Raw genomic sequence first — 27,203 nt, forward strand, 5'->3', positions numbered from 1 at the left:
TTTTTAAAATAGTTGTTCTTAACTGGAACTATAGTGAAACAAGTATGAGACATTTTTATATTATTCCAATGTGGCAAAGAGTTTTTAGTTTTTTGCCCTTCAAACTTGAACAGTGTGATCAGCTTCAAAGAAGGAGGCTGTAATTTTCATAGTTTATACGAAATGCCTAGGTAGTTGCTTGTGTTTAAGTAACCCATTTGTTTCCTGGAAAGTCTGAGATATTTAATGATACCAAGATCACTTATAGTCTCTGAGTCTTTCAGACAAAAGCATTGATGCTGTGCTCAATGGTGCTTTGAAGTTTTGGCGACTACCCTGGAGGTAAATGGGGAACTGCTGATGCTTCCTATCTTGTGAATAGTCTTATTTATACAGGGTTTCCCTTGGCAAGGCATAATGTCTGGTTTGGGGAGGCAAAAATCCACTTCCAAATTACTGTCTCTGTATAATATGTCTTTGACTTAATTTAAGTTCACCTTCAAAAGGGCAAAATAGTTAGAGAAAAAATTAAACAGGACAGTGTATGACTAATTGAAAGAAGGGGCTTTGTTTTTTTCCAGACTGAAGATACAAAATGAATATGAATAGTGAATAGTTGCTTAATCAATTCAAAAGAGCCATTGTTTCTTTTTCTTCTCTATTTACCTTAATTTTTAAGCATTGCTGATGAAAATAGGATTTTTAGTAATTTAGTACAGAGTATATATACTATTTGGGTTATCCCCAATTAGATAAAATACATCTTTTAAATTTGCCTCTCAAATTAAGAATTTATCACTGATTCTCATATATCTAGGTATACTTGATTTAAAAATCAATTTCTTTTAAAAATTTTTTGAGAGTCACAAAAATTGGGTGTCCATGAATAGGCCAGAGATAGTTGAGAATAATTATATTGAAGCTGATACTCCAGGAAGTAAACAATATAAAATTGCTAAAACCTACATAGAAATGATTCTACAATATTTTTCTACAAAATGTTTTAATGTTTTGCTCTGCCTTCCTCAACACCTAAAGAAAATAGGTTTTCCTGGGCCTTTGTAGATGTGGCTTCAGATAACTACATAGAGACTTTGGCTAATTGTACCTAATAGAATGGAACAAATAACACATTTACCATATCTTATTATTTGTTTATACACATTATATATCAATGTAAAATGGGAATTTAACCACTTAATGTTTACTCCATAATTATGTAACTTTATTTTGTTATTCCAAATCTGATGAACATGACTAATAGTTATTAAAAATTAGAGGACATTATGAATTTAAAGCAATGAAAAGGCCTCATCAGTAATAATAACAACATGCTATAGAATTGATAAATAGAACAGTTATACTAAGTAAGATAAAGAGTTAATCAGTTTTTAAATGTTGTTTATTGGGGTGGAAATTTTATAATTTAGAATTGTCTGATTTTAACACACAAAGCCCATGGCTCACTTTATGACAGTAACTGCTTTAAATTGTGATAGTTTATTGTCATTATTGTAAGGCATTTTAATTTGATATATTTTTCTTGATCTTTCCCTCAAGAATTTTCCTCATTAGTCATTCTAATCTTACTAATTATCATAGGTTCAAATAAGATCTTATTTTCATGACATCTTTCATCTGTACTTGTTTCTACAGAAATGTTTTTGTGCTTTAATTATGACCCTATTTGGTTTCCTTGGAAACAATATCAAATCACAACTCTGAGAAAGTGTACAACTTTCCTTACATTATCAGTAGGGAAAAAAACTGTGTCTTTTATAGAAGTGTCTATTTTGCATTGTGTCAGAATTCTTAGACTCATACTATATCCTGCTACCATGTGCTGTATAAATCTCTTGTCTTAAAAGTTTAACATTAAATTGTCTTTACATGGTAGGTTGCTTTTTGCTCCACTTTGAATGTTTTCCCTTGTGGAAGGCTCTCTGCAGTATAGTAAGCACACAAGTATTGCCATTCTCCTGCATCTGGAGGTGGCATTTTTCAGTGTGGGTGAAAAGACAGGTACTAAACAAATACTTTGATATGGTCCTGTGCTCCAGAGCAATTGAAAGAAAGTAAGTGACTGGGAAAGCACTACTTTAGTTAGGGAAAGCCTCTGGGAGGAGATGACATTTGAATTGAGACCTGAGAATAATCCAGCCAGATGCAGGGAAACAAGGGCAAAAGCCTTGAGCTCACTTTGTTGGAGAAACAGAAATAAGGCCAATGCTGCTGAAACTGTGTGTGTGTGTGTGTGTGTGTGTGTGTGTGTGTGTGTGTGTGTGTGTGTATTTCAAATCAGGTTGTGTCTGTGTAAATAACTGATCGTCATTTCCCAGAGTATTTAGAGTTTTCAAAATTGAATTGTGTTAATGCAGAGGAATCTAGTAGTTTTGAAACACACCTAAATCAGTGGTCAGCAAACTCATTAGTCAACAGAGTCAAATATCAACAATACAACAATTGAAATTGCTTTTGAGAGCCCAATTTTTTAAACTTAAACTATATAGGTAGGTACATTGTTATTAACTTAATTAGGGTACTCCTTCAGTCGCACTGTACATGCGCGCCTGCATGTGGTATTTTGTGGAAGAGCCACACTCAAGGGGCCAAAGAGCCACATGTGGCTCGCGAGCCGCGGTTTGCCGACCACTGACCTATATGAACTAAAAATGTTGGCAGTGTTGGAATATTTAGGTCATTTATAAATTTTTTGCTTTGAGTTGGAAACTGCTTAGCTTGTTAAAAGTTTTGGATAAAGACAACTTTTTTCCTGGAAATGTTTCGATTTAAAGTATTGAGAATAATTTATTGCTTTCCAATACGTTGTTTAAAAAAACAAACAGACAAATTATTTTTGAAGACTTGAAGGGAGTATTAGACATTCTGGCTTTAAAAAATAAAGAATAATAAGTTTGTGATTCTTCTAAGTACCAGATTAATATAATAGAAATTCATGTGTGAACCAAGTAGTCATTTATTACTAAGAATTCATTTCAGTTAAATTTTTAACAACAATTTTTGTAATGACATGTTTGATATTGATTTTGTATTTTTCATACAGACAGCAGGGAAAGCTTATAGAAGTAACTTTTGATTAGTTTTGGGGAGTCATGCTTTTTATACCATACAAAAGACCAAAATAAAGAGAGGGAGACCCAGGCACTTTTAGAGTAGATAGTATAGATGTTATCCTCTGTAATAAGACTTACTACTTCAATCTAAATGATAAAATTGTAAATTTGTGTAATTCTAATGTAGTGTGTGTGGTGCATGTCTAACTTCTCCTCAAAGCACACTGTATTTGATTGAATGCACATGAGAGCTCACTGGTGCACCTGTAGACACATGAAAGCTAGGTTGTAGGTTTCCTAATTTCTAACCTGGTATGGTAGCACAGGTCAGAAAACTCTTAACACCCACCAGCTACTAGTAAAACTTGCCCAAGCATTTTTCTGTTTATCAACTCTTGTTCCCTCTACATAACCATTTTTAAAAAAAGCTATTTTAGGTCTCAGAGTTTGTGAGCTAGACCTAACCTTTTTCTATTATTTGTTTATTTGGTCCTTTACTAATTTACCAGAATTTCACATGTGCAAATTGTTTTGCTAGTTTTGTAGCACATTCTTAGTATAAAATATAATAATGTTATATAGAAAGTTTAAAGAAAGAGACTAACCATTTTAAAAAATGTTTAACTATACAGTCTGCTAACCTTCAAAAATACTTTCAGTTATTTCAGTTAACTATAATCTTTCAATTCCTGGCATTCATCTACCTAATAAAAGAGTAACATGCTAATTGACTGGACCTTCGCGACACCCACCAGCCAATCAGGAATGAGTATGCAAATTAATCCAACAAAGATGGAAGGTTAATTTGCATAAGCAGGCGCCAAGCGGCCGGGGGCGGGGCGCTTGCGTTGTCGCCATGGCAACGACCAGGCATTCCACACCACCCCAGCTGCTCTAGGCTTCTGGGCAGTGTGGGAAGGCGGAAAGGCGGCGGCTCTGGCCAGAGTGAAGGTGGTGCTGGCAGCCAGGGGAAGGAAGGCCCATTCTTGCATGAATCTTTGTGCATCGGGCCTCTAGTATATATGTATTTATACACATTTATTTTCCTGTTGACTACCAAACTCACCATAAACAACCACCCAAAACCTATATAATAAAACCCTAATATACAAATAGATCGAATGGTGGAACAACCGGTCGCTATGATGCGTACTGACCACCAGGAGGCAGATGCTCAACACAGGAGCTGACCCCCTGATGGTCAGTGCGCTCCCACAGGGGGAGCGCCACTCAGCCAGAAGCCAGGCTTACGGCTGGTGAGTGCAGCGCTGGTGGCAGGAGCCTTTCCCGCCTCCATGGCAGCACTAAGGACCCCTCAGAGGATGTCCACCTGCAGACATCCCCCAAGGGGTCCCAGACTGTGAGAGGGAGCAGGCTGGGCTGAGGGGGACATGCGCGACCCCCCCTCAAGTGCGCCAGTGTCATGCACCACGCCTCTAGTAACACATGCATGAAGCCACAAAAGACTGCAACTGCATGGGTGTATGGAGAAGTGGTTTACTTTTCAGAATCCCATAAGAAAATTAACTCTACATGTTGTCAATATAATGTGGCTTGTCCCTCCCCCCGCCCCCAGTTGAAGTTAGAGCTTTTATATTTACAAATTAAACCTTTGCCAGGTGTAGTGATTGATGGAAGTTGGGTTAAATGATAGACTGATATAAAATAATTGTATATTCCTGTTTTTAATCAAAATGACATTTTTTTTACTGTTTTATTTAAGATAGAAAGTGGGTCTTCTGTTTTGACCTAGCATTTTATGTAAAGGGAAATAAATTTTGTAGGAAAGGTAGATAATGGAAAAAGTGGAGAGGATAAATTATTTTGTAGTTAAAGTAAGATAATAGCTGAAACCGGTTTGGCTCAGTGGATAGAGCGTCAGCCTGTGGACTGAAAGGTCCCAGGTTCGATTCCGGTCAAGGGCATGTACCTTGGTTGTGAGCACATCCCCAGTAGGAGGTGTGCAGGAGGCAGCTGATTGATGCTTCTCTCTCATCGATGTTTCTAACTCTATATCTCTCTCCCTTCCTCTCTTTAAAAAATCAATAAAATATGTTTTTTTTTTAAAGTAAGATAATAGAAAAAGAGGAGGGGATTGAATTTGTAGTCCCATGGAGAAAGAAGTGGAGAAAGGGTAGGTCATTAAAAATTATGGTTAAAATTCAGATAAAAACATTCCGTAATTTTTACCTCCTAAGAATTGGATGTATAGAATGAGATTTGCTTAATAAGGATCTAGTCTATTTGCCGTAGATAGTCTAGCTTAAATGCAGGCTGAGGTACCTATTAGGTCTCAAGGACGTGGCACTGAGCCTCGTCTAGAGAAACCTTTGTGTACGTAATCTTCATAGTACTGTAGTCATCGTTCTCTCTCTCGCTCGCAGATGTTATTTTTGCTACATTTGCTATTCTAACCTGCAGTTAAAAAAATAATTACTGTGTCAGTATGACTGGCAGCTCATATAGGAAAAATATGTTGTCTCTTAATCAAAGGTGATTACAGTTTTTTCCTGTCTATAAATGCGCTTGTTGTGTAACGAGAATGCATTAGTCTCAGACTGATGTACAAAATGAAAGGCAGCAAGAAGCAGCACCATTGTTATCACTCCAGGCGTGTCTAATGAATCGTGTTTCCATGTTCTCTCGGTCACGCCATAGAGTGCCCTCAGCCAGGGCTAAGCCTCCTGTAAAATGGCCTTTTAGATTATTGTAGCAAGAACAGAAATGCTGGATCAGTGGGGCTGGGGAGAGAATACCAACAAGACAGCTGCATTTCAAACAGTTACAGCTGCAAGGATTACTCACTATAATAGCAGTGACAGACAACTGTTTGAGCTTTAGTGTAAAAGGCAATTTGGGGACTTGTCCTGTCAGAATGTTAGTAGCAATCTGGGGACGTGTGTGTATGTGCACCCGCACATGTGGACATGTGTGTATATTTCAAATCTGGTTGTGTTTGAAGAGTGGAAAGGAAATATTTTTTATTTTTACTGCTCAGTTGTGTCAATGTTGAAATCAATAGTGCGTTATCCTGATGAAAGTCATTGTCTTAGAGGAAGTTTATAAAATGTTTATTTTGTAGAATTGATGGACTTAAGTATAACTGTTCTAACTGAACCACATACTTGGTTTTCTTTTTGTTAATTTAATTGTATCTTGGGATTCCTGTCCTAATGATCTTTCTTTCTTGTCGTTTTGCATGTCGCATATAGTTTTAAAGCATATAGTTGTTTAATAAATAATAGTAGCCTTATTTTAAAAATCTTTCAAATTTGATGCATGCTTATAGAGGAAATGCATGTTCATTGAAGAATACCTGGGAAATACATGGGTAAAGAAAAGTAATTGTTCCAACAACCTAAGAAACTGTTAATTTTGATGGCTGTTCGTCTAGGTCTTTGTTTATGCTTACTATATAACAAAATTAAGAGTATATTAATAGCTTTAAAGTGTAAAAAAATAATAATTATCTAAAAATCTTTAAAAGCAGTAGCAAATGGGGCAAATTTCGTCCTTAGAAGTCAGTAACAGCCATTGTGCAAGTTTTCTTTTTCACTGTGTAGCTATTAAAGTAACATTGTAGCCTGACATTTTTCTGTGGCACATGTCTTTTGAAGGTCTTGTTTCATTTATCTAGAAATTTAGTTTTATGGTCTCCTTCAATTTAAAGTTTAGTGGCTTTACATGGAGTCCTATGATCCATTGAAATGCTAACTTGGGTCATGTCTCAACTGTTAGAATGCTGCCTGGAAACCATCATTAAAATTCTGGTTATCTTGTAACTGGCAGAGAACTCATGCTGTCAGATTCCTGAGTAAGATATTATACTGTTAAGATTTGAATCACAACTCTGTTTCTATATGATGAATATTATTAGTGTTCATAATCATTTAAAGTTGCAAATAGGTCAAAACAAATGAAGCATTTTGATATACATCTTCTCATTTGATGAATCGACATTGGGAAAGTTAAAATCCACTTTCAACATAGATTTGTGAAGTGATGCCAAACATTCTATACCCACAAGCTATTCAAGAAAGCCAGAGCTCTTAGTGGGTTGAATTTGATATAAGTAATAAGCCCATTTAGTTATTAATGACTTCAAATATAGATTTTGCAAGCCAACCGATGATGGTGTAACTGTGATTAATCAATAGTGTTGTATGTAATTGGATTTTTTATGGGTATAATGCTATTTTTCAGAATTAATATAGCATTATGCTACTTTGTTACAATTTTTTGTAAGTCAATTTTAAGAAAACAGATACTTAAAAATTCTCTATATATTTATCTTTATTTCATTTGATGCAACCCATAAAATAAATTGATAATGTTTTCTTACCATAATGTCTTCATAGAGTAATTCTTAGGAAGTACATTTAATAATTAAAAACTGTTTTAAAAAACTGGTCTGTTTATATATTGCAGATAAAGGTGAAAACAAAGGCAGCGGAGCAAATTGGTGTCAGGGCTGCTCTGTCTTTAGCAGTTTGTCACTGAAATTTAACTGGAAAATAATATTGTTTCATGGGCCTTGCTTTAATCTATTTGTATTTCTGGAGTTTGGAGCAAAATTTTATTTTCAATAATTTTAATGGCTGAATAAGGAGTGCCATCCCTGAAAGTCTGCGCCCCCCCCTCCCCCCCCCCCCCCCAATATTTGCAATAGCCAATGCGGTTACTGAACTCAATGTTCTGGATAATAGGTTTCATTAGTTTTGATGCCTGAGGTAAAAAAGCAGTAGGTGGGAGTAAGAAATGTTTTTGATGTCTAGACCTTCATTTCAGCTGTTGCTGCAATATGATACATTAAAAGGAAATATGTATCGTAGCTCAGAGGAAATATGTATTCTTTGAAAGTAATTCTACTTTTAAACTGTGTAAGTCAGGGTGACCTGAATTCTAAAAGGATGAGCTTGAATTTCTTCAAGGTTTCACAATCTTTATGCTCCTTCCCACCCTATTCCATTCTCCTTCCTCCCATTTTTCCCCTTCAAGTAAAGTGTGCCAGTTTCATTTGCCCAATTGGAAGGGATATCTTTCCAAGATCTCTGCTGGGAAACACAAAATCATTGAAGTATATGCTGCTTTGATATTTTGCCATATTGACTTTTTCCCTGACACTTTCATATGGTTTTTCTTTCAGAACGCTTATTCTGCAAGGAGCATGCTTTGCAAAGTTGATAGTTTTGTATTATGATTTGTGAGGACTTGGAAAAATAATTTGGGCACTGAGCAATAATTACTGCTATTTAAGTTTTCATTTCTTCTGCTAAAACTTTTATGTCATACTTTTGCAATTTAAATATTTGATTTTGGATTACTATTTTTAAAAAGGTTGAATAACAGCAATTTAAAATATTCTGATTATAGCTTTTACAATACGAATGAGATAACATTTCTCTTTGTAAATAGGCAGCTGTCGCAGTGCTTAGTTTCATTTTTCAGTTTCAGTGGGGCCGTCATAGACAACAAACAGTAGGAGAAGGTTTTAACTTAGGAATTCTTTGCTTTAGCTGATTCTTGCCACTCATTTATGGTACACACATTTTAGGTCTCTTGGTGCTTTTTCTTCTGAGCCTATTAACAAAATTTTAGAAAAATTATCTTCTATTATATGTAAATAGACTTATGAATATAGTCTATAGAGATAGTCTTCTTGCAACTTTATATTCTGAAGTAATAAGGATTTAAGTTGAAACTTGGAAGATCAAAAGAATTAGAAAGGCTTAAAAAAATGGAGATAGTATATACCCTGGGGAGATTGTAGGTTTCATAAAGACAGGTGCCAGCACCTGCTGGTCTCATTACCTTTCTGGCAGTTGCTTTTCTACTCAGTCCACCTTGGAAGGGAAATAGGAGATTAAGTAGTAAGTGCATCTTATGTCATTTGTAGAAACAACCCTTAACCTAGACTAACAACTTTCTGGACCTCCCCCCTCTCTTCCCTAATCCTAAAGGATACTTTCTGAAGAATCTCATATCAAATAAATGAAGTGCTGGCTTAAATTTTACCTTGGGCGTAGGGTGTCTCAAATAAATTAGTTTTAAAAGCTATTATGTGAATTTTCTCTGACTTTCCTATGGAGCTGTACAAATAGATTGCAGAAGCAATTTCAATTTTGTTTAACTTTTGAAAAGGTTACTTGCAGCTATTAGAAAACATTAATTTAAAGTGCAAATGGTGGATCCAAAGGGTAATTTAACTTCAGTGTTGAAAGTTGCTTTTCTAGTCAGTAATAAGAGTAAAAGGAGGGGGGTGAGGTGAGTTAACACTAACCCTATGGAGATGTATGGTTTCATGGAAGGAACATGGGTGTTAGAGTCAGAAAACTTGGGTTTGAATCTCTTCTTTGCCATGAATCCACTTAACTAGATATAAGGATTTTTTAGGTTGAAGCTAATACAAATGAAATTTGAAAAGTATGTGTACACATAATATCGGGTCAACTCCACACGTGTTATGATTATTTGAAATGTCCTAATCACTGCAGTTATGAAAATAAAAGGAATGGAGAGGGAGCGAGAGATAGAAACATCGGTGATGAGAATCATTGATCGGCTCCCTCCTGCACGCCCCCTACTGGGGATCGAGCCCGAAATCCAGGCATGTGCCCTTGACTGGAATCAAACCCGGGACCCTTCAGTCCACAGGCCAACGCTCTATCCACTGAGCCAAACTGGCCAGGGCGACTATATTCTTGAACTGAGTTGTGTAACTTTGGGCAAGTTTAAGATTTGTAAGCCTTAGTTTTCTCATTCATATAATGGAGTTTAGAATGCGCTGTATTGATCAGAATTCTTAGTTGCAAACTAACAAAAGGAGTTGCTTAAAAGAATTGTTCACAGAACTCTTTGGCACTTCTAGGGTCAGTGCTGCATAATTGGCTTGATGAGAAACTTGTGCTATCACCAAGCACTTGTGCTATCACCAAGCACACTACTTTAGCAGCAAACTTTATCTTTCAGCCTCTACTTTCAGTGCACACAGAAAGACCTCTGTCCTTCCACTCGCTTTGTGTCACTAGATCCCGAGTCAGAGATGTGTGCAGTAGCATCTAGTGAAATTGAGGATGTATATCCTTGTCCACATTGCAGGAAGGTGTGGAACAGACAGAATCAGTATCTTCATCTCCTGTTAGGAGTGACCGGCCATCTTTGACTCCAACCAGAATTCATGAAGTAGCTAATTCCCAGTGACAGGAAGAAGTCAGATGCTGAGTGGCTAAAGTGAATGTCACATGTCCTTCACTCTGACTCATAGTGTTGTCGTGAAAAGTGTTGTCCCACAGATTTCCCATGTCCCTTTGTTATCAAAAGGGACAAAATAGAGAGTCCAGAAACAGACCCACAAGTATATGGTCATTGATTTTCAATACCTGGATACCTTTGTGAGCAGTTTATATGACTAAGTTTGCGCTTGCAAGAATGTCATGTGAATGATTCACATAGCATGTGGCTTTTTGAGTAAGGCTTTTTTTTTCACTGAGCATACAATGTTTGATTGTATCAGTAGTTCCTTTTTGTATATAGTGTTCCATTGTATGGATTTTCTACTGTTCATCTTTTCTTCAATTGAGGAATATTTGGATGGTTTCCAGTTTTGGGCAATTATGATAACAATAATGATAAATATTTGTTAGTGTTTCATGTGAACATAAGTTCTTATTCTACTTAAATATATACCTAAGAGGGATATTGCTGGGCTGTATGGGCAAGTGTATATTTAAGTTTAGAAAAACTGGCAAAGTCAGTCTTTCCAAAGTGGTTGTACTATTTTTGTATTCCCATCGGAAGTATATGCCAGTTCCAGTTATTTTGTATGCTCACTGGTATTTTCAGTTTTTCTTTTAAGCCAGTTTAATGGGTGATAACTCATTGTGATTTCAATTTGCATTTCCATGATGACTAGTGATGTTTTGAGCATATTTTTATGTTTTTATTTGCCATTCATATATGTTCTATGGCCAAGTGTTTAAATCTTTGGACCATTTTCTAAAACTGCCTTTTTTTTTTCTCAGTGTTGAATTTTGAGATTTTTTTTTAAAAAATATCAAAAATAGTATATTATGAATACAGGTCCTTTAACGTAACATAACTTATTCATGTTTTTTTGAAGAGCAGAGTTCTCCAGTTGATGAAGCCCTATTTAATTGTTTTTGCCTTATGGGTCATGTTTTGGTGTTTCATCTAAGAAATCTTGGCTTAAATTAAACTTATAAAGTTTCTTCTATATTTTCAAAATTTTATAGTTTCACATTTTGCATTTCGTTTTATGATCCATTATGAGTTAAATTTATATATGGTGTGCAGTAGGGTTTGAGGCTTTTTTTTTTGGTATAGGGATATTTACTAATTCCAGTACCATTTGTTGAAAAGACTTTTTCCCACCACTGAACTGCCTTTGCACCGTTGTTGAAAATCAATGACCATATACTTGTGGGTCTGTTTCTGGACTCTCTATTTTGTTCTGTTGATCTATATATCCTTTCTCTTATACCACACTGTCTTGTCTATTCTAGCTTTATAGTAAATCTGGAAATCAGGTGGTATAAGTCCTTCAACTATATTTTATAACATTGTTTTTATAACATAGTTTCTTTGCCTTCTTTTCCTTTCACTTAAATATGTAGACTGAGCTTGTCTATTTCTATGAAATATCCTGCAGAGAATTTGATTGGAATTTAGTTGACTCTAGATTGTTTTGGCAAAAATTGACATCACAACAGTAATGATTTTTCTAGACCATGATGAATACATGCCTCTGCATTTATTTGTCTTCTATTTTTTTCATTAATATTACAGTTTTCAGCATATAGATCTTGAACATTATTTGTAAGGTTTATATCTAGGGATTTCTTGTTTTTTGGTGCTATTGTTAATGGTACTTAAAATTTGTTAACTTCTAATCATTTATTTCGGTATATAGAAATATGATTGTTTTGTGTCTATTGATCTAGTATTTTATGATCTAACTAAACTCAGTTTTAAGTTTAATAGCTTCTTTTGTTGATTCTTTAGGATTTTCTGATAGTCATGTCTTCTGTGCATAGAAAGTTTTATTTCTTCCATTCCAATCACTGTACCCGGTGTCATTTTTTCTTGCCTTATTACTAGTATATTGGCTGAAATTTCCACTGTTAAGTGGAATAGCAGTGATGAAAGCAGACATCCTTGCTTGGACCCAGGATCGAACCCACAACCTAGACATGTACCCTGACTGGGAGTTGAACCTGCAACCGTTTGGTGCACGGGTCAACGCTCCAACCAACTGAACCTCCTGGCTTATTATTCTATTTTAAAGTATGTTTGACGATTTTAACTTTAAAAGGTTTTTAAAAAATGTGCAGAATGGGTGTTACCAACTTGGAAACAACTGGGCACTCATTTTACAAATGCTGCATCACCAATACTTTCTTTGGCACAAAAGACTATTACGTAGAGAAACACGGACACCAGTGACTAAGTTGAGTGATTCATAAGAGCTGGACTTTGAATGTTGATGAAGTATTGAGGAATTTTAAACTTATTTCTTTGAATATATTATTTGTTTTATGTACAACAATAATTAAAAATATATCTCAACTTAAAGCTCTTTAAATAATTACAAATTAAAAATTCTTAGTGTTAAGTACCATGTTATAGTTTAATTGGCAGCTTCATTCTGCCCTTCTACCCCTAGTGACCTATAAAATAATGATACTTCTTAAAATTGATGATGTTTCAGAATCAGTGAAACACATTGGGAAAGCAAAGAAAAACAATTACTATGGGATGTTAAAAGAACTAACATTTCTTTTATTGAAATGTTAGTTGCCTTTCTTACCTAGGAAGAGCTTTACCCAAAAGATAAATGTATTCGAGAACATATTTATGCCCTTCAGAGAATTGTAAAAAAAACTTTGGGATGCTTTGTCTTGAACAGAGACAATCTGTTGCTAGCAGGAATGTTTGTTTATTTGTTGTATTTTATTTTCATTTCCGTAGTTATACATAAGAGAAAATGTTTCTGCCAGAGGTTGTTTTGGGAAAATTTGGTAAATCATAATGAGCCATATAGGCAGGAAAATAGTTATCTGACGTATGAGGACAAAAAATATTTATGCAGTTTTATCATTAAAAAAAAAAGTCCTATAAATAAAACCCATGAATGTAAATACACTTCTTCAAATTCTACCAGATTGGAGAATATGGAAGTGCATTTTAAGATGCCAATTAGTGTGATAAAAGCACTAAAGATGTATTGTGGATTTAACCTGTGTTTTAATTCTGTCATAATTTTCACTGGTGAATGCTTTTGTCAAGATAACAACAAAAAGGGACAGAAAATTTTCTTCTACAAATGTCGTTTTCATCCTTCCAATTTTTTGCAATCTTTGAAAGAAAATTAGCTGTCTTCTCTAGGGCGTTTTATGTATATACTAGTGGCCTGGTGCACAAAATTCATGTGTTATTGAAAGGGGATTAATTAGAGAAAATAACTCAATATTGCTATTTGCCCTTTCTCTATAATAGAAGTGTCAGAGATGAAAGAAAATTAGTAAAATGTATATGAAAACCTTCCTCCTGTCAGAGTCTGGGGCGCACCTCGGGACCCAGAGTCAAGTTCCCGCCCACCCATACGGCCCTCAAAATCATGTGAGACCCAGACCCGGCTGGCAACTCCCCCCCCCTTTGGGTTAGATCCAGACCCAGCCAGTCCCACCCTTGTCAAGTCCCGCCTGGCAGGGGACGTAGCCTCAGGTCCCCAGGGGGGTGTGGCCTGAGGTAGCCCAGACCAGGGCGGGGGGTGTGCCTTGAGGTCCTCTGTCAAGCGCCACCAGGTGGGGGACATGGCCTGAGATCCCCTGTCAAGCCCCGCTGGGTGGGGGGCATGGCCTGAGGTCCCCTGTCAAGCCGTGCCAGGCGAGGGGGCGCAGCCTCAGGTTCCCAGGCCCGACACTGGGAGGGGGGCACAGCCTCAGGTCCCCTGTCAAACCCCACTGGCAGGAGGGTGCAGCCTCACGTCCCCTGTCAAGCCCCCCTGGGCGGGAGGCACGGCCTGAATTCCCCCAACCTAGCATTGGGGGTGCATCTTGAGGACCCCCGTCAAGCCCTGCTGGGTAGGGAGCATGGCCTGAGGTCCCCTGTCAAGCCCCGCCAGGCAGGGGGGCACAGCCTCAGGTCCCCTGGCCTGGTGCGGGGTGGGGGGCATGGCCTAAAGTCCCCTCTCTAGCCCCACCTGGTGGGGGGCACGGCCTGAGTTCCCCCGGCCTGGTGCTGGGGCGGGGGGAGCAGCCTGAGGTCCCCTACCCCAGTACCAGGACGGGAAGCATACCTTGAGGTCCCCCATCAAGCCCCCTGGGTGGGGGGGCATGGCCTCAGGTCCCCTGGCCTGGCACAGGGGCGGGGGTCGCGGCCTGAAGTCCCCCGGCCTGGTGCCGGGGCAGGGGGCGTGGCCTGGGGGCCAAGGAAGGAGGCGTGGCCTGAGGTCCCCCGTCAAGCCCCGCCGGGTGGGGGCGCGGCCTGAGGTCCCCAGCCTGGTGCTGGGGCGGGGGGAGCAGCCTGAGGTCCCCTAGCCCAGCACCAGGACGGGAAGCGCACCTTGAGGTCCCCTGTCAAGCCCTGCCAGGTGGGGGACACGGCCTGAGGTCCCCTGTCAAGCCCTGCCAGGTGGGGGACATGGCCTGAGGTCCCCTGTCAAGCCCTGCCAGGTGGGGGACATAGCCTGAGGTCCCCTGTCAAGCCCTGCCAGGTGGGGGAGGGCGTAGCCTCAGGTTCTTCCTGATTGCTTGTTAAGGCTCCTTATGGGAACTTGGCCTCAGTTGTGGGTGCAGCCATCTTTGTGACAGAGTGATGGTCAATTAGCATATTCCTTCTCTATTGGATAGGAAATATATATATATATACATATATATATGTGTGTGTGTATATATATATATATATATATATATATATATATATATATATATAAATAATTGATTTTTTTTTTTAACAGAGAAGAAGGGAGAGGGATAGAGAGTTAGAAACATCAATGAGCTGCCTCCTGCACACCCCCTATTGGGGATGTGCCCGCAACCAAGGTACATGCCCTTGACTGAAATCGAACCTGGGACTCTTCAGTCCTCAGGCTGACGCTCTATCCACTGAGCCAAACCAGTTAGGACTTATATATTTTTATATATGGAAAGATGTTAGGAATGCATAGGCAATGTTAATCTGTTTGATTCTTTTGGTGTTAGAGTTACTTGTGGCTCAGTGTTATAATATATTTCAAAGGCAAGTATTATTTCTCCAAATGTCAAACATTCATGCAATTAGGAGTTCAGTGTGGTGAGGGTCTGGGATGGGGGGTGGATGCAGACTAGAGGGGTCAATGGAGAAAAAAGGGGGACATTTGTAATACTTTCAACAATTAAGATTAAAAAAATAAAATCTTTAAAAAAGAAATTAAGAGTTCAGGAAATAAATTGATGTTATATTAAGATTTAATTTTCTGACATTCTCCCTAAAATCATGTCCTTAAAATCCTATTCAGATACTGCCTTCAAAACATTTAAAATTTTTATGTAACTCTGACATTATTGGGTATTTTTTCCTTTTGATTTTTTCCTGTGAAAATACATATAATATATTCAGTATTCATTCATTTAAATAACTTTAAATGGAACTCTAACAAAATTAGTCTTTTTGACACTATAAAGTAGAAAGATTGATTTGAGAATTACAAACGATTTTAAACTGGGAATAAACAGGTTTTTTAAAAATATATACTTTTATTGATTTCAGAGAGGGAGAGAAAGAGAGAGAGATAGAAACATCAATGATGAGAGAGAATCATTGATCAGCTGCCTCCTGCACGCCCCCTACTAGGGATTGAGCTCGCAACCCTGGCATGTGCCCTTGACTGGAATCGAAACCAAGACCTTTCAGTCGGTAGGCCAATGCTCTATCCACTGAGCCAAACTGGGTAGGGCGGAATAAGCAGGTTTGAAAGACTTTTATGGGAGAGGGATTGTACCATGCCTATATTTCAGACTTTGAAATCTAAACATGTATTTTCTTCTGTATTTTGTATTTTATGACTTTGGTTAAGTACTTCCTTTCTCTGTTTAAGTATGAGAGAGTTTATTTATATTTACTTACTCACTTTGCTTTAGAAAAATGGTTTTAAAGTTTGTTTTGATTTGGATGCCCTGCTTACTGGTTCTTTTTTTTTTTTTCCAGTTGTGGAAGAAGGACTCTGGGAAAATGGCCTTTCCTATGAATGTCGGACGCTACTCTTCAAAGCAATCCACAATCTGTTAGAAAGGTAAGAGAAGGAACAGCATCAAGGTGATTTTGAGAAACCCAAGTATAATGCTAGATACTTAGAGGGTTTCCTGTAGTTCTCCAAATGCTTTCATGCACAGTTTTATAAAAATAAAATTATATAACTCTCTTGTGTGGATTTTTTATATTGATATAATTTCAAAGTTAAAGAATTTTCAAGACACAAATAATTCCCATATATCTTCTTATACAGAACACCAGTTTTTGTTTGCCCAGTTTGCTTGATAATTAATGTGGTTGCTTGTCCTAAACAACCCCCCATCCCTGCCCGTGTGTATGTATTTACAAATTTTTCCCTGAACCACTTTCGAGTCATTTGCATACCTGAGGTGTTTCTAAGTATTTAGGTGTACGTTTCCTAAGAACAAGGATATCCTCTCATACAAGCACAGAACAATTATGAAAATTAAGAAATTTAATATTGATAAAGTGCCATTATCTAATCTGTAGTTCAGTTCAGATGTTATCAGTTGTCCCAGTTATGTTCTATATAGCTTAACCCCCGTTCCCCCAAGATCCAATCCATGATCATACATTATATTTGGTTTACATGCCTCTTTAAATCTAGAAGAGTTCCTTAGCCTTTCTTTTCTTTCTTGACATTGAAATTTTGAATTTATTCAGGCCATATGTTTCATATAAATTTCCTCAATTTGAGATAGTTTCCTGATGATTATGTTATGCTACTGAGTAGGAATACCATACTAGTGATATTATGTTCGTCTCAGTGTAGGAGGTCCATGATTTCAGTATTCTATTTTTAATATTAATATTGTTGATCACTTGTTTGAGGTGGCATTTTGTAGTTTTCTCCACTGTAAATTAGTAAGTACTTATTAACTATGATCTTTGTTTTAAGAGTCAATAAATGGTTAACTGCTGTTAATATCAGCTGATAGAAGTATTGATACCACTATTTTTAGAGTTGGGCACAACATTAAAAGCCAACCTGTTTACCCAGGTAATTTTGGAATCTCATTCTATAATATCCTTTCTATGTGGTCATCTGTTCTTTCCTTGAATACTTCTGGTTATGTGAGCAGTTTCCCAAAGAAGGGCTTTTCATCTTTAGAGAGCACTCATTGTTAGAAAGTCTTTCTTAAGCTCAGCAAAAATCTGTCTCCCTGTAACTTTTATTTCTTTATCTTAATTCTTTTCTTTGGTGATCATATATAATTCATCCAATTCTACTTCCATGTGGTCCTTATTCTACAACAATTGAATCCCCCACCTTTCCTTCAGCCTTCCAGGTATTTCTCTAGTCAGTTCCATTCTCTTCATTTTGGTTGCCACTGGCCTACTTTTAAGATACCATGTGTTTCATGAAATATTGCAGTGATCTCTTTTACCAACCATGTTAGGCTCAGTTATGCTTGAGTAACAAAAGCCATGAAAGATCTTACCTTTATAACAATTGAGGTTTCTTTCTTTTTCTCTTTTTAAAAAACATACTTCTATTGATTTCAGAGAGGAAGGGAGGGGGAAGGAGAGAGACATAGAAATATCAATGAGAGAGAATCATTGATTGTCTTCCTCCTGCATGCTCCCTACTGGGGATGAGTCCACAGCCTGTGCATGTGCCCTGACCAGGAATTGAACCTTGACTTCCTGGTTCAAGGGTTGACTCTCAACCACTGAGCCACACTGGCTGGACGAAGTTTATTTCTTGCTCGTGCTGCTGTCCATTGTGAGTCCTTTACTGCAGCACTCTCTTGCAGGCAGGAATCTGCTGATGAGGCAGCCCTTTCAAAGACTTGCTAGGCTGTTTGCAGAAGGCAGTGGTAAAATACATAATAGCCCATCAAAAGCTCTGTTCAAAAGTGGGATATGTCATTTCTGCTCACATTTTACTGACCAAGATATTTACCACCAAAGTCAAATGGATGAGAAAGTAAAATCCATTAGTAAGGGGTGCCAAAGTCACATGGCCAAACTTGATGTCAGTGAGAGAAGGTGGGATAGCACACGCTTGGGAAGAGGATACAATCTACCTACCATACCTGTCAGTTGAGGTCTTCTCCCTTCTAATAATCTATATTCCAATCAGGTGCTGGTTATATTATTTAAACACAGATATGTTTCTAAAACACAATTATGGATGTATTTATACATGTTTTTAAAAACTGAGCCATAGTGGCTTCTTTGGGTATTTTCTTCACTTGTGATTTAGAATTTCAATATTTGAATATTTAGGCTTTCCAACTTTTATAATTTTAGATCATGCTTATTTTTTCTTTCTTCTGAGAAAGTAACTGTGCTTCCTATTTACTTAATGATCGATTATCCCTTTTTGGCAAAATGCCCAGAATGATAAAAGATCATTAATTTGGTTTTTACTTATATAGAATCTCTGCTAATTTGACTTGATTCTCCTTCCCCCTTCCTTCCTAAGTTTTTAGAATAAAACATAAGTTGATTTTGATGGAAAGGTATTTTTTCCCCTCAAACATGCAAATCATTGCTTTGCACACAATAGAAGATTACATGGGTCTTTTGAAGCTGTTTTGCTCTATCCTGTCCATACTTCCTTAGGGAGACTTTAATCTGTGGGTATTTGACATTTCTAAATACAATGGCTCTTCAGGGTAGTCCACTGGTGCTGCTTTCCTAATGGATTGTCAGCATATTCACCTCTCGGTAGTTTAAAACACAGCTGTAAAATTGCCTTTGGCTCAGAGCCTCTTGATTTGCCAGAGTTGTTTAGAGTGAAGATATTCATTTGGAAAAGTACAGTTAGAAATACATGAAAATTGGAATTATAATTATGATGACATATTTGTAAATTACTAGCTTTTAATGTCCTGTGGTATTGTGATCCAATAGAGGTGATCATCAGAGGGTAAATGAGCATTGTCCTTGGATGTGTTGGGTCAAGGATTTCAAAATAGTAAATATATGGGGTGGGCAAAGTATGTTTGCAGTTGCAATACAACTAAATAATACAATAATTAGTGAATAATAATACAAGAATAAACTGTGTTTTGCATATTTACAACTGTAAACTTATTTTTGCCCACCCCTGTATTCACTAGAGCAGTGGTCGTCAAACTGTGGCTCGTGAGCCACATGCGGCTCGCCAGCTGCGGTTTGCCGCTCTGTTGACTAATGAGTGTGCCGACCACTGCACTAGAGCACAATGGTAGGTTCAGTCCTAAGGGAAGAAATGGCGATATAACATTGCAACATTGCAGAGTCCTTGAGTATACTATAGTAACAGGAGCAGGACATGATTAATCAGTGAATTCCCATTTTACTGAATTCTAACAGTGTGCAGTTCTCTAAAGGACAGTAGGAAAATGAGTCTTTAGACCTAAGTGGTATATGCTTTAAAGCAGCGGTTGCCAACCGGTGGTCTGCGGACCGAGGTCCAAAAGGTTGGCGACCACTGCTTTAAAGGAAGAGACACTAGACATTATAGACACAAGTGAATGAAAGCACATGTCCAATTGTGAATGAATAGAGAAACATGTCACCTTAAGATAATCAATTTATGTATTTAATATTTTTAGGACGGAAAAATTAAGACTTTAAAATTTTTAAAAAATAAAAATTTTTTGTGGGTTTTTGTAATTGCACTAGAATGGAATGTTTCGGGAGAGAGTAGGCCTACAAAAGAGTCTACCTTAAAGAGATTTTGGAGAGGACAGGAATAATAGAGAGTGCTTGGCTAGAGGAGGGAGCATCCACCAGGGCAGTGGTCGGCAAACTCATTAGTCAACAGAGCCAAATATTAACAGAACAACGATTGAAATTTCTTTTGAGAGCCAAATTTTTTAAACTTAAACTATATAGGTAGGTACATTGTTATTAACTTAATTAAGGTACTCCTTCAAACGTACTGTATGTGCGCGCCCGCACGTGGTATTTTGTGGAAGAGCCACACTCAAGGGGCTCGCGAACCGCGGTTTGCCGACCACTGCACTAGGGCATAGTAAAAACCCAATGTAACGGAGTTCCTAATAGTAGGAATCAGCTGAAAAACTTTCTTCAGCCCTTAAATTATATGGGTTTCTGTTATCTGGTTGGGACTTGGGAGCACTGCAGTTTCTAGAAAGGAGACTTCTTTGCATATGTGTTTGGTATAGATTAGAGTGGTAAGGTAAAGGCTTTGATACTGGTGAAGTTACTCTGTTTTGAAGTTATATAAAATTTAGTGAACCTGTGCAGCTCTATAACTTTTTAAAATATATATATTTTTTCATTGCTTTCAGAGAGGGAGAGAGATAGAAACATCAATGATGAGAGAGAATCATAGATAGCTGCTTTGTGCACACCCCCTACTGGGGATCAAGCCCCCAACCCAGGCATATGCCCTGACTGGGAATCGAACTGTGACCTCCTGCTCAACCACTGAGCCACGCTAGCCAGGCACTATAACTTCTTGATAACCTAAAGTGCAGTTTGGTTGAGAGTGTGGTAGAGGAAAACTATATTTGGGCTTTTTAATCTATGAAAACTGTCATACTTACAATTTCATAATTTGAGGGACACAAAAGAACCCAAAGTTTGTGGTGGCTCCCTTCTAACCCTCCTAATTGTCCCATCTGGGAAATGGCTTGTGGAGTGAGGCTGTGGCCGCTGCTGTGGCACCTGTAATCCAATATGTGGTCTGCTCATGGCTTTAGGATTAGAGCTTGGGGCATGCCAACTTTGGAGTCAAGTTGCTTGTGTAGTTAATTATTTAGAGCCATATGGCAGCGCGTGCGCGCGTACACACACACCCACCCACCCACCCACCCACCCACTCACCCTGATATCATTTTCAGCAGCTGTTTTTTTTCTTTGTGAAACAGTGAATTTTGAGCGGTAGTAAGGAGCTAGGAATTATTTCTAAAGAGAAATGCTTTCCTAGGACTGTTGATTGAAGAACACTTTATAAATCTTGCAAGTGATCTTGCAAGATAATATTATACTACCTTACAGAATTTTGTCATATCTTCACAATAAGGAAATTTTGAAAATCTCAGTGATAAGGAAACATTTTGACAGTTTAATTGCTGATGTTTTTTATTTCCAATGATGTATGCCATTTGTGATTATTGATGCAATGACTTCCTAATTTATTATTGAAACTATAAAAATAATTCTTGATGTAATTATTATAGGTGCCTAATGGATAAGAACTTCGTTAGGATTGGGAAATGGTTTGTTCGACCATATGAAAAGGATGAAAAGCCAGTCAACAAAAGGTGAGTGGTTAGAATGCTCTTGGTTTTTTTGGTTGCTTTTGCTTGACTACAACTATCTTTGGGGAAGAGGTGGGTGGGAGAAGCAGCTTATTTGTTTACTTTCTAATAATGCTGGTAGCTTATATGTACTACAGTAGATTTCTGGATCACATTTTATTAAACACTGCATTACAAAATTTCTGTGGACTATTAAAAATTGAACTAGAAAGATGATTATCACTATTGCCTATGTTTAAGCTCCTTATTACCACACTATTTAGAATTGAAATATTTTATTTTGTTATTTTTGTTATTCTTTATTTTTCTTCTTTAAAGTATAATATGGCATAACCTTTAAAAATAGTCAAATGAATTCAAATGGTGACAATATTTATAGGATTGATGCCCCTTAATCAACACATCCTTGATAATTGTCAAACAAGGACTGTGAATTACTTCTAAACAGTGCTAAACTTTTGACTATCAAAGGCAGTCCTTGATACTAAACAAAAATGGAGGCTTAGATTAATCAAACCAGAACCAATAAACAAAACACTCAAAATCAAATATTTACCCACTTACCTCTGAACACAGGATAGATTTAATTAGAATAATAAGTTGATGGTGATTATTTCATTTCTGAAGAGCAGGGTATACAATCTTCATTCTTTTATTTTATTTTTTTACTGCCAAACTTGTCCTAAGCTAAGAGTCCCAATTCCTGGCTATACGTAAGAGTTCTTGAAGCCTTTTATGGTAGCTCTAAGGTTAGATCTTTTGGGTAGTTTGCCAGAATTTTGGCTGTCAACTCTTGCCTCTTTTGGAACCTTTACTTTCTTAATTTCCTACCAGAGATTCATTTAGCAGGCTTTATGTCTAAAGCTTTGATGAAGTGGTTGTGGAATCTGCTCATTAACCAAATCTAATTTAGGAAAATTTGGTTTCTTTTTTCAAATCTGATAAAATAGGAACTGGCTGCCCCCGCCCACCCCACAGCATTTCCTCAAATCACCATGAAGTTCCTTGAAATATTTTTCCTCCTTTAGTACACTTGAAATTCTTTAGGATTTATTTAAGAAGTATATTTAAATACAACATAGTATTATGCATATCAGAGTTTGTCTGGAAAGGATAATGATACTTTTAGAAAGGTGCCAGTATGTATGGGTGTGTAAGAGTGTGATTCTATTTACAGATGCTTTGATTGAGGAAGAGGAATTTTTTCTTTTACTTATTTTGATTTGGTCTGACCAATGCATATGTTCTGAGGACATAATTAGTCTTTGCATTTTCCCTCAACTTTCTGAATGGCTAAAGTTGTGGCTTTTAATGTTGGTGGGTCTAAATGGTTAACTATGGAATTGCTTTAGCACAAGGATCTCTATACCATTCTTAGTATGGCTTGCTATGCTTAGTGTGCATCCCCACAGCTGCTCACTGGTGAGTTAACTGAGCCGGTCCTAAATGTGTGATGATGTGACAGGAATTTGAGGGATGAAGAGGAAAAGTAGAAATAAAATAATGATTGAAAGAGGAGCAATTCAAAAATATTTATTTTAATTTTTTTTAGTGCTTTCAGAAAGGAAGGGAGAGAGAGAGAACCATCACTGATGAGAGAGAATCATTGGCTGCTACCTGCACGCCCCACACTGGGGATCAAGTCGCAATCCAGGCACATGCCCTATCAGGAATCGAACCATGATCTCCTGGCTCATAGGTCGATGCTCAACCACTGAGCACACCGCCTGGGCAGCAATTTGTATTTTAATATTTAAAAAATAATCTGTAAAAGTCAAATGTAGTTATGAATCTATTTTATATAGAGTTTATATACCTTCACACTTAATTTAGATCCCAAAAGTCTTCCTAACTTTAGCCAACCAATAGATGTAAATAATTCTGAGCAATGTAATGGAATTATTTTATTGTATTTAGATTCTATGCTCATGATTGAATGTGAAATTTTTTTTTTGTAGTGTAGAAATGTTAATATTTTTATTGGGATCATATTAATAAAATTGCATAAATTTCAGGTGTACATTACAATTGTATATCTGTTTACTCTGTTGCATGTTCACCACCGAAAGTCTAGTTTCTGTTATTCTACATTTGGCCCCTTTACCCATTTTGCCCCCCTCTACTCCCCTAAATGTTAATGATTTTGGAAAAAAAAACAATTTTAAAACACATTAACAGTTAGAAAAATTTAAAACTGAAGATTGAATTTGAACAGTTGGCATTTGCTGTTATAAAACTTAATATTAACTGTAACTACTTTTCCACTTCTATTTGCTGAGTGCTAATAGAGCTTCTTGGTGGATGTTGACAGAAGATCTCAGTGGTTAAGTCATTTTAGGTGGATAGAGTGACACTGTGGAGAAGGACATTTAGAATGATAAGATTTGGGATCACATTCCATACCTTTTTTTACAAGTTATTTGCCTTTGGATAAGGTGTTTAGTTTTTCCTGGGCTGAACATTAGTTTTTTGCTGTTATTGAGTAGCAGTTACTGTCTTAGGAGAATTTGCTGCCCAGTGCTAAACAAATTGTATGCACAAATTATTATTTTTAGGAATACTCTGATTTGATGCCATTAGATACAAATAAAAGGAATATATTTTAAAGAATAGTACTCTTATGTATAAAGTATAGTAATACTAACATTTAATTTTGTTCAATAGGTTAAAAATACGATTGAAAACATGACATTTTATGTAGCTAAAATAATTCTAATAGTGGGAAGAAATGAATATATTGATGAACAGGGTTCCCCTGTTGGATTAATAGCATATAATTTCTTGAGCTATAAATTCCATATTGATAGCAAAACTAAATCATTTACTGTGGACTATAAAATAGAGTTCTCAATGTTTGATATGAGATAATGCTCAGCATAATTTTAGAAAAATTATTATATATATGTGTATGTATAATAAATTTGACCAGGCAGGTCCAAGAAGACAAAATAAATATATTCATGTCATTTTTTCTCTATAGTGACATATGTTTGGTTATTCATATCCTTGGGAATGTAATAAGTAGGAAAGAAAACTTTGGCTTTGTCCTGAAGAGTTATGACAACTAACATCAAACATTAAAAAATTATGGTTTTGAAAGTATGTTGAACTTGAAAAAGCCTTTAACTAGCTGCTTAAAAACAAACCAGTGGAAATAAATATTTTAAAAATGATTTAGAAATTATTCCAATCATAGAACTCTTTCTTTTAGAGAGCTATTCATTTTCTAATTTAGTCTAATTCCAGCCCACATTTAATTATTGCAATTTTCAGGCTATTAATTTTAGTCTTTGAATGCCATTTTTAGCAAAATAATTGATTGCCCCCAATGACAGTTTGCACCTTTGATCTTTTCTAGGAATCAGGTTTATAGTAGTTGGGCTAATAGAAATATTGGTAAACACAAATAACCAACTTGCTAGTGCATTTTCTGAATTAATTAGCTGTCTTTTCTTCATTTGCAAACCTGCCCTGCTCTTAGATGATAGTTCAAATAGCCTCATATACTTTCAAATATTCTAATTACGTTTTTTATGTCACGCACCTCACTGGGGACCGAGCCCGAAACCCAGGCATGTGCCTGACGGGGAATTGAACGGTAACCTCCTGGCTCATAGGCCAAGGCTCAACCACTGAGCTGTGCCAGCCAAGCCACTGCTCACTCTTCTACCCATCCTCCTCTTTCCTTTTTCTCCCCTTGTTCTAGGCCAGTCTTCTGTGTTTCCTTCTAGGGCTGTTAAGATGATTAGGCAGGGAAAGGGATCTCTTATCTAGAGGTTAAGCAGACATGTAAACAGAGACAGTGTGAAAGGTAAAGGCAATCTTCTCCCAATGTTCAGAAAAATAAGATCACTAGTGATCATTTTTTCAGTTTCTTTTCATAAATTTACTTGGTACATGTGGTGCTTTGTGCCACTTATCTGTGAACAAGAGCTAGCTGATGGGCAATCCATAAAAGAATATTAATGGGACAATTTGGATTTATCTCATCATGTGTCATAGTTTTGCAGCTTCTTTTTTTCCATGGGTCTATAAAATATGTAGTCATCTTCTGCTAGTTTATCTGATGAGAGATATATAAAAATACTATGTATTTTGTCACTTGAATATACTTGAGAATTGTGTGAAAAGTGAGAAGAGAGATGAGATTCAAGTCTTGGAGAGCATCAGCATTTACAGGATGGCTAGAAAAGAGGAACATATAATGGAGACTAAGAAAGGTCAATGAGAGATGAGAACAAGGAGTATTGGTGTCACCAAACACAGGGTTTTTAAAGTTTCAGGATTAATTAGCTGTGACTGCCATGGAGGCCTTGTAAAATCCAGTTTAAGAAGACTAGATTAGGCAATTATATAGACTTAGTGAACATAACTAGCAGTTTCAGTGTAGTGGTGAAGTTCAGGTAGTAGTTAACTTTTAGTGGGAGTGGAAGATAAAGATATTGATTGTGGAGTTCTTGCTATATTTGTTACAAGTAGCTGCAAGGTGAAAACTGTGGCATCTAGGAAGGGAGGAGATAAACATTTAATAAGAGCCCACGATGAAACTAAGTGATATGGTCTATGGTGTGTTTTTTTGTGTGTGTGTGTTTTTAATATATTTTTATTGATTTCAGAAAGGAAGGGAGAGGGGCAGAGAGATAGAAACATCAGTGATGAGAGAGAATCATTGATGGGTTGCCTTATGCACAGCCCCCAGTGGGGATCGAGCCCACATCCTGGGCATATGCCCTTGACCGGAATTGAACCTGGAACCATTCAGTCCGCAGGGCAATACTCTATCCACTGAGCCTAACTGGCTAGGGCCTGTCTGTGGTGTTCAAGTATGTTTCATGTACGAGGCACTCTGCTCTGTATTTTCACAAACATTATGCATAGAAAAAAATGTTAAATTGAAAGATCAGTTCACTCAGAGGTTATAATAGTTAAAAAATTGAATGCTTTCCAGGTAGTTTTTAACTTTTTTTCTTTTCTTTTTTTCTTAATAACCAAACAAAGATTATCATCATTAGTTTTAATCATGTTTTATGAGTTCATAAAAGTAAGTTAATACAGGACACTGCAGGCAAGGCCTCCTTTTTCTCCTCCAGTTCTTACAAGCACATGGTGCTAAACACACACAGTGAAAACTCAATAAAATCCTTGTTAGTACATTTCAAACCAGAAGATTCTTCAATTGAGGGATAGCACTGGCACATTGGAACATGGCTCGGTGTATGAAGCACAATACAGGGTATGTTCTGTAGATGCCATAGGGCAAAGAATTCTGTGTTTGTGCTTTGATTTTCTGTAAACTACGCTTTCCAAGTTTCAGAGCTCTTTTAATTCTGCTGAGTACATCATGGAGAAGCCTTCAGTTGTGACATTGACAGCTTGTATTTTTGATCTCTTTTAAGGAAGAATGCAGTACATCCTGTCACTCCTTTGAACAAATCAGGTATTTTCAGAAACAAATGAGGAGCCAACTTGGAGCTGAGGCTAGGGTGACACCAGATAGGATAAGGCAGATGAACACATAGAAGTATTTAGGATTGTACTAGTAAATCTTGCATTCAGGAATTAGAACTTTATGTACATTTAATTTTTTCACGAAAGTGATGCACATACACATTATTACACAGATTACTGATGAGCCAGAATCTGCCATCCACTA

At 37.0% G+C, this 27,203-nt stretch overlaps 1 protein-coding gene across 1 annotated transcript in view; it reads left to right on the forward strand.

Annotated features, from left to right (window-relative positions):
• Positions 1-27,203, forward strand: part of MED13L (mediator complex subunit 13L) — a 273,439-nt gene that overhangs the window by 121,939 nt on the left and 124,297 nt on the right. The window contains exons 3-4 of the mRNA XM_080650333.1: positions 16,260-16,344; positions 21,470-21,553. Coding sequence (XP_080506459.1) covers positions 16,260-16,344; positions 21,470-21,553 — 169 coding nt within the window. The remainder of the gene's footprint in view (positions 1-16,259; positions 16,345-21,469; positions 21,554-27,203) is intronic.

The sequence above is a fragment of the Plecotus auritus genome (genome assembly GCF_963455305.1).
Source record: "Plecotus auritus genome assembly, chromosome: 13".
Lineage (NCBI taxonomy): Eukaryota > Metazoa > Chordata > Mammalia > Chiroptera > Vespertilionidae > Plecotus > Plecotus auritus.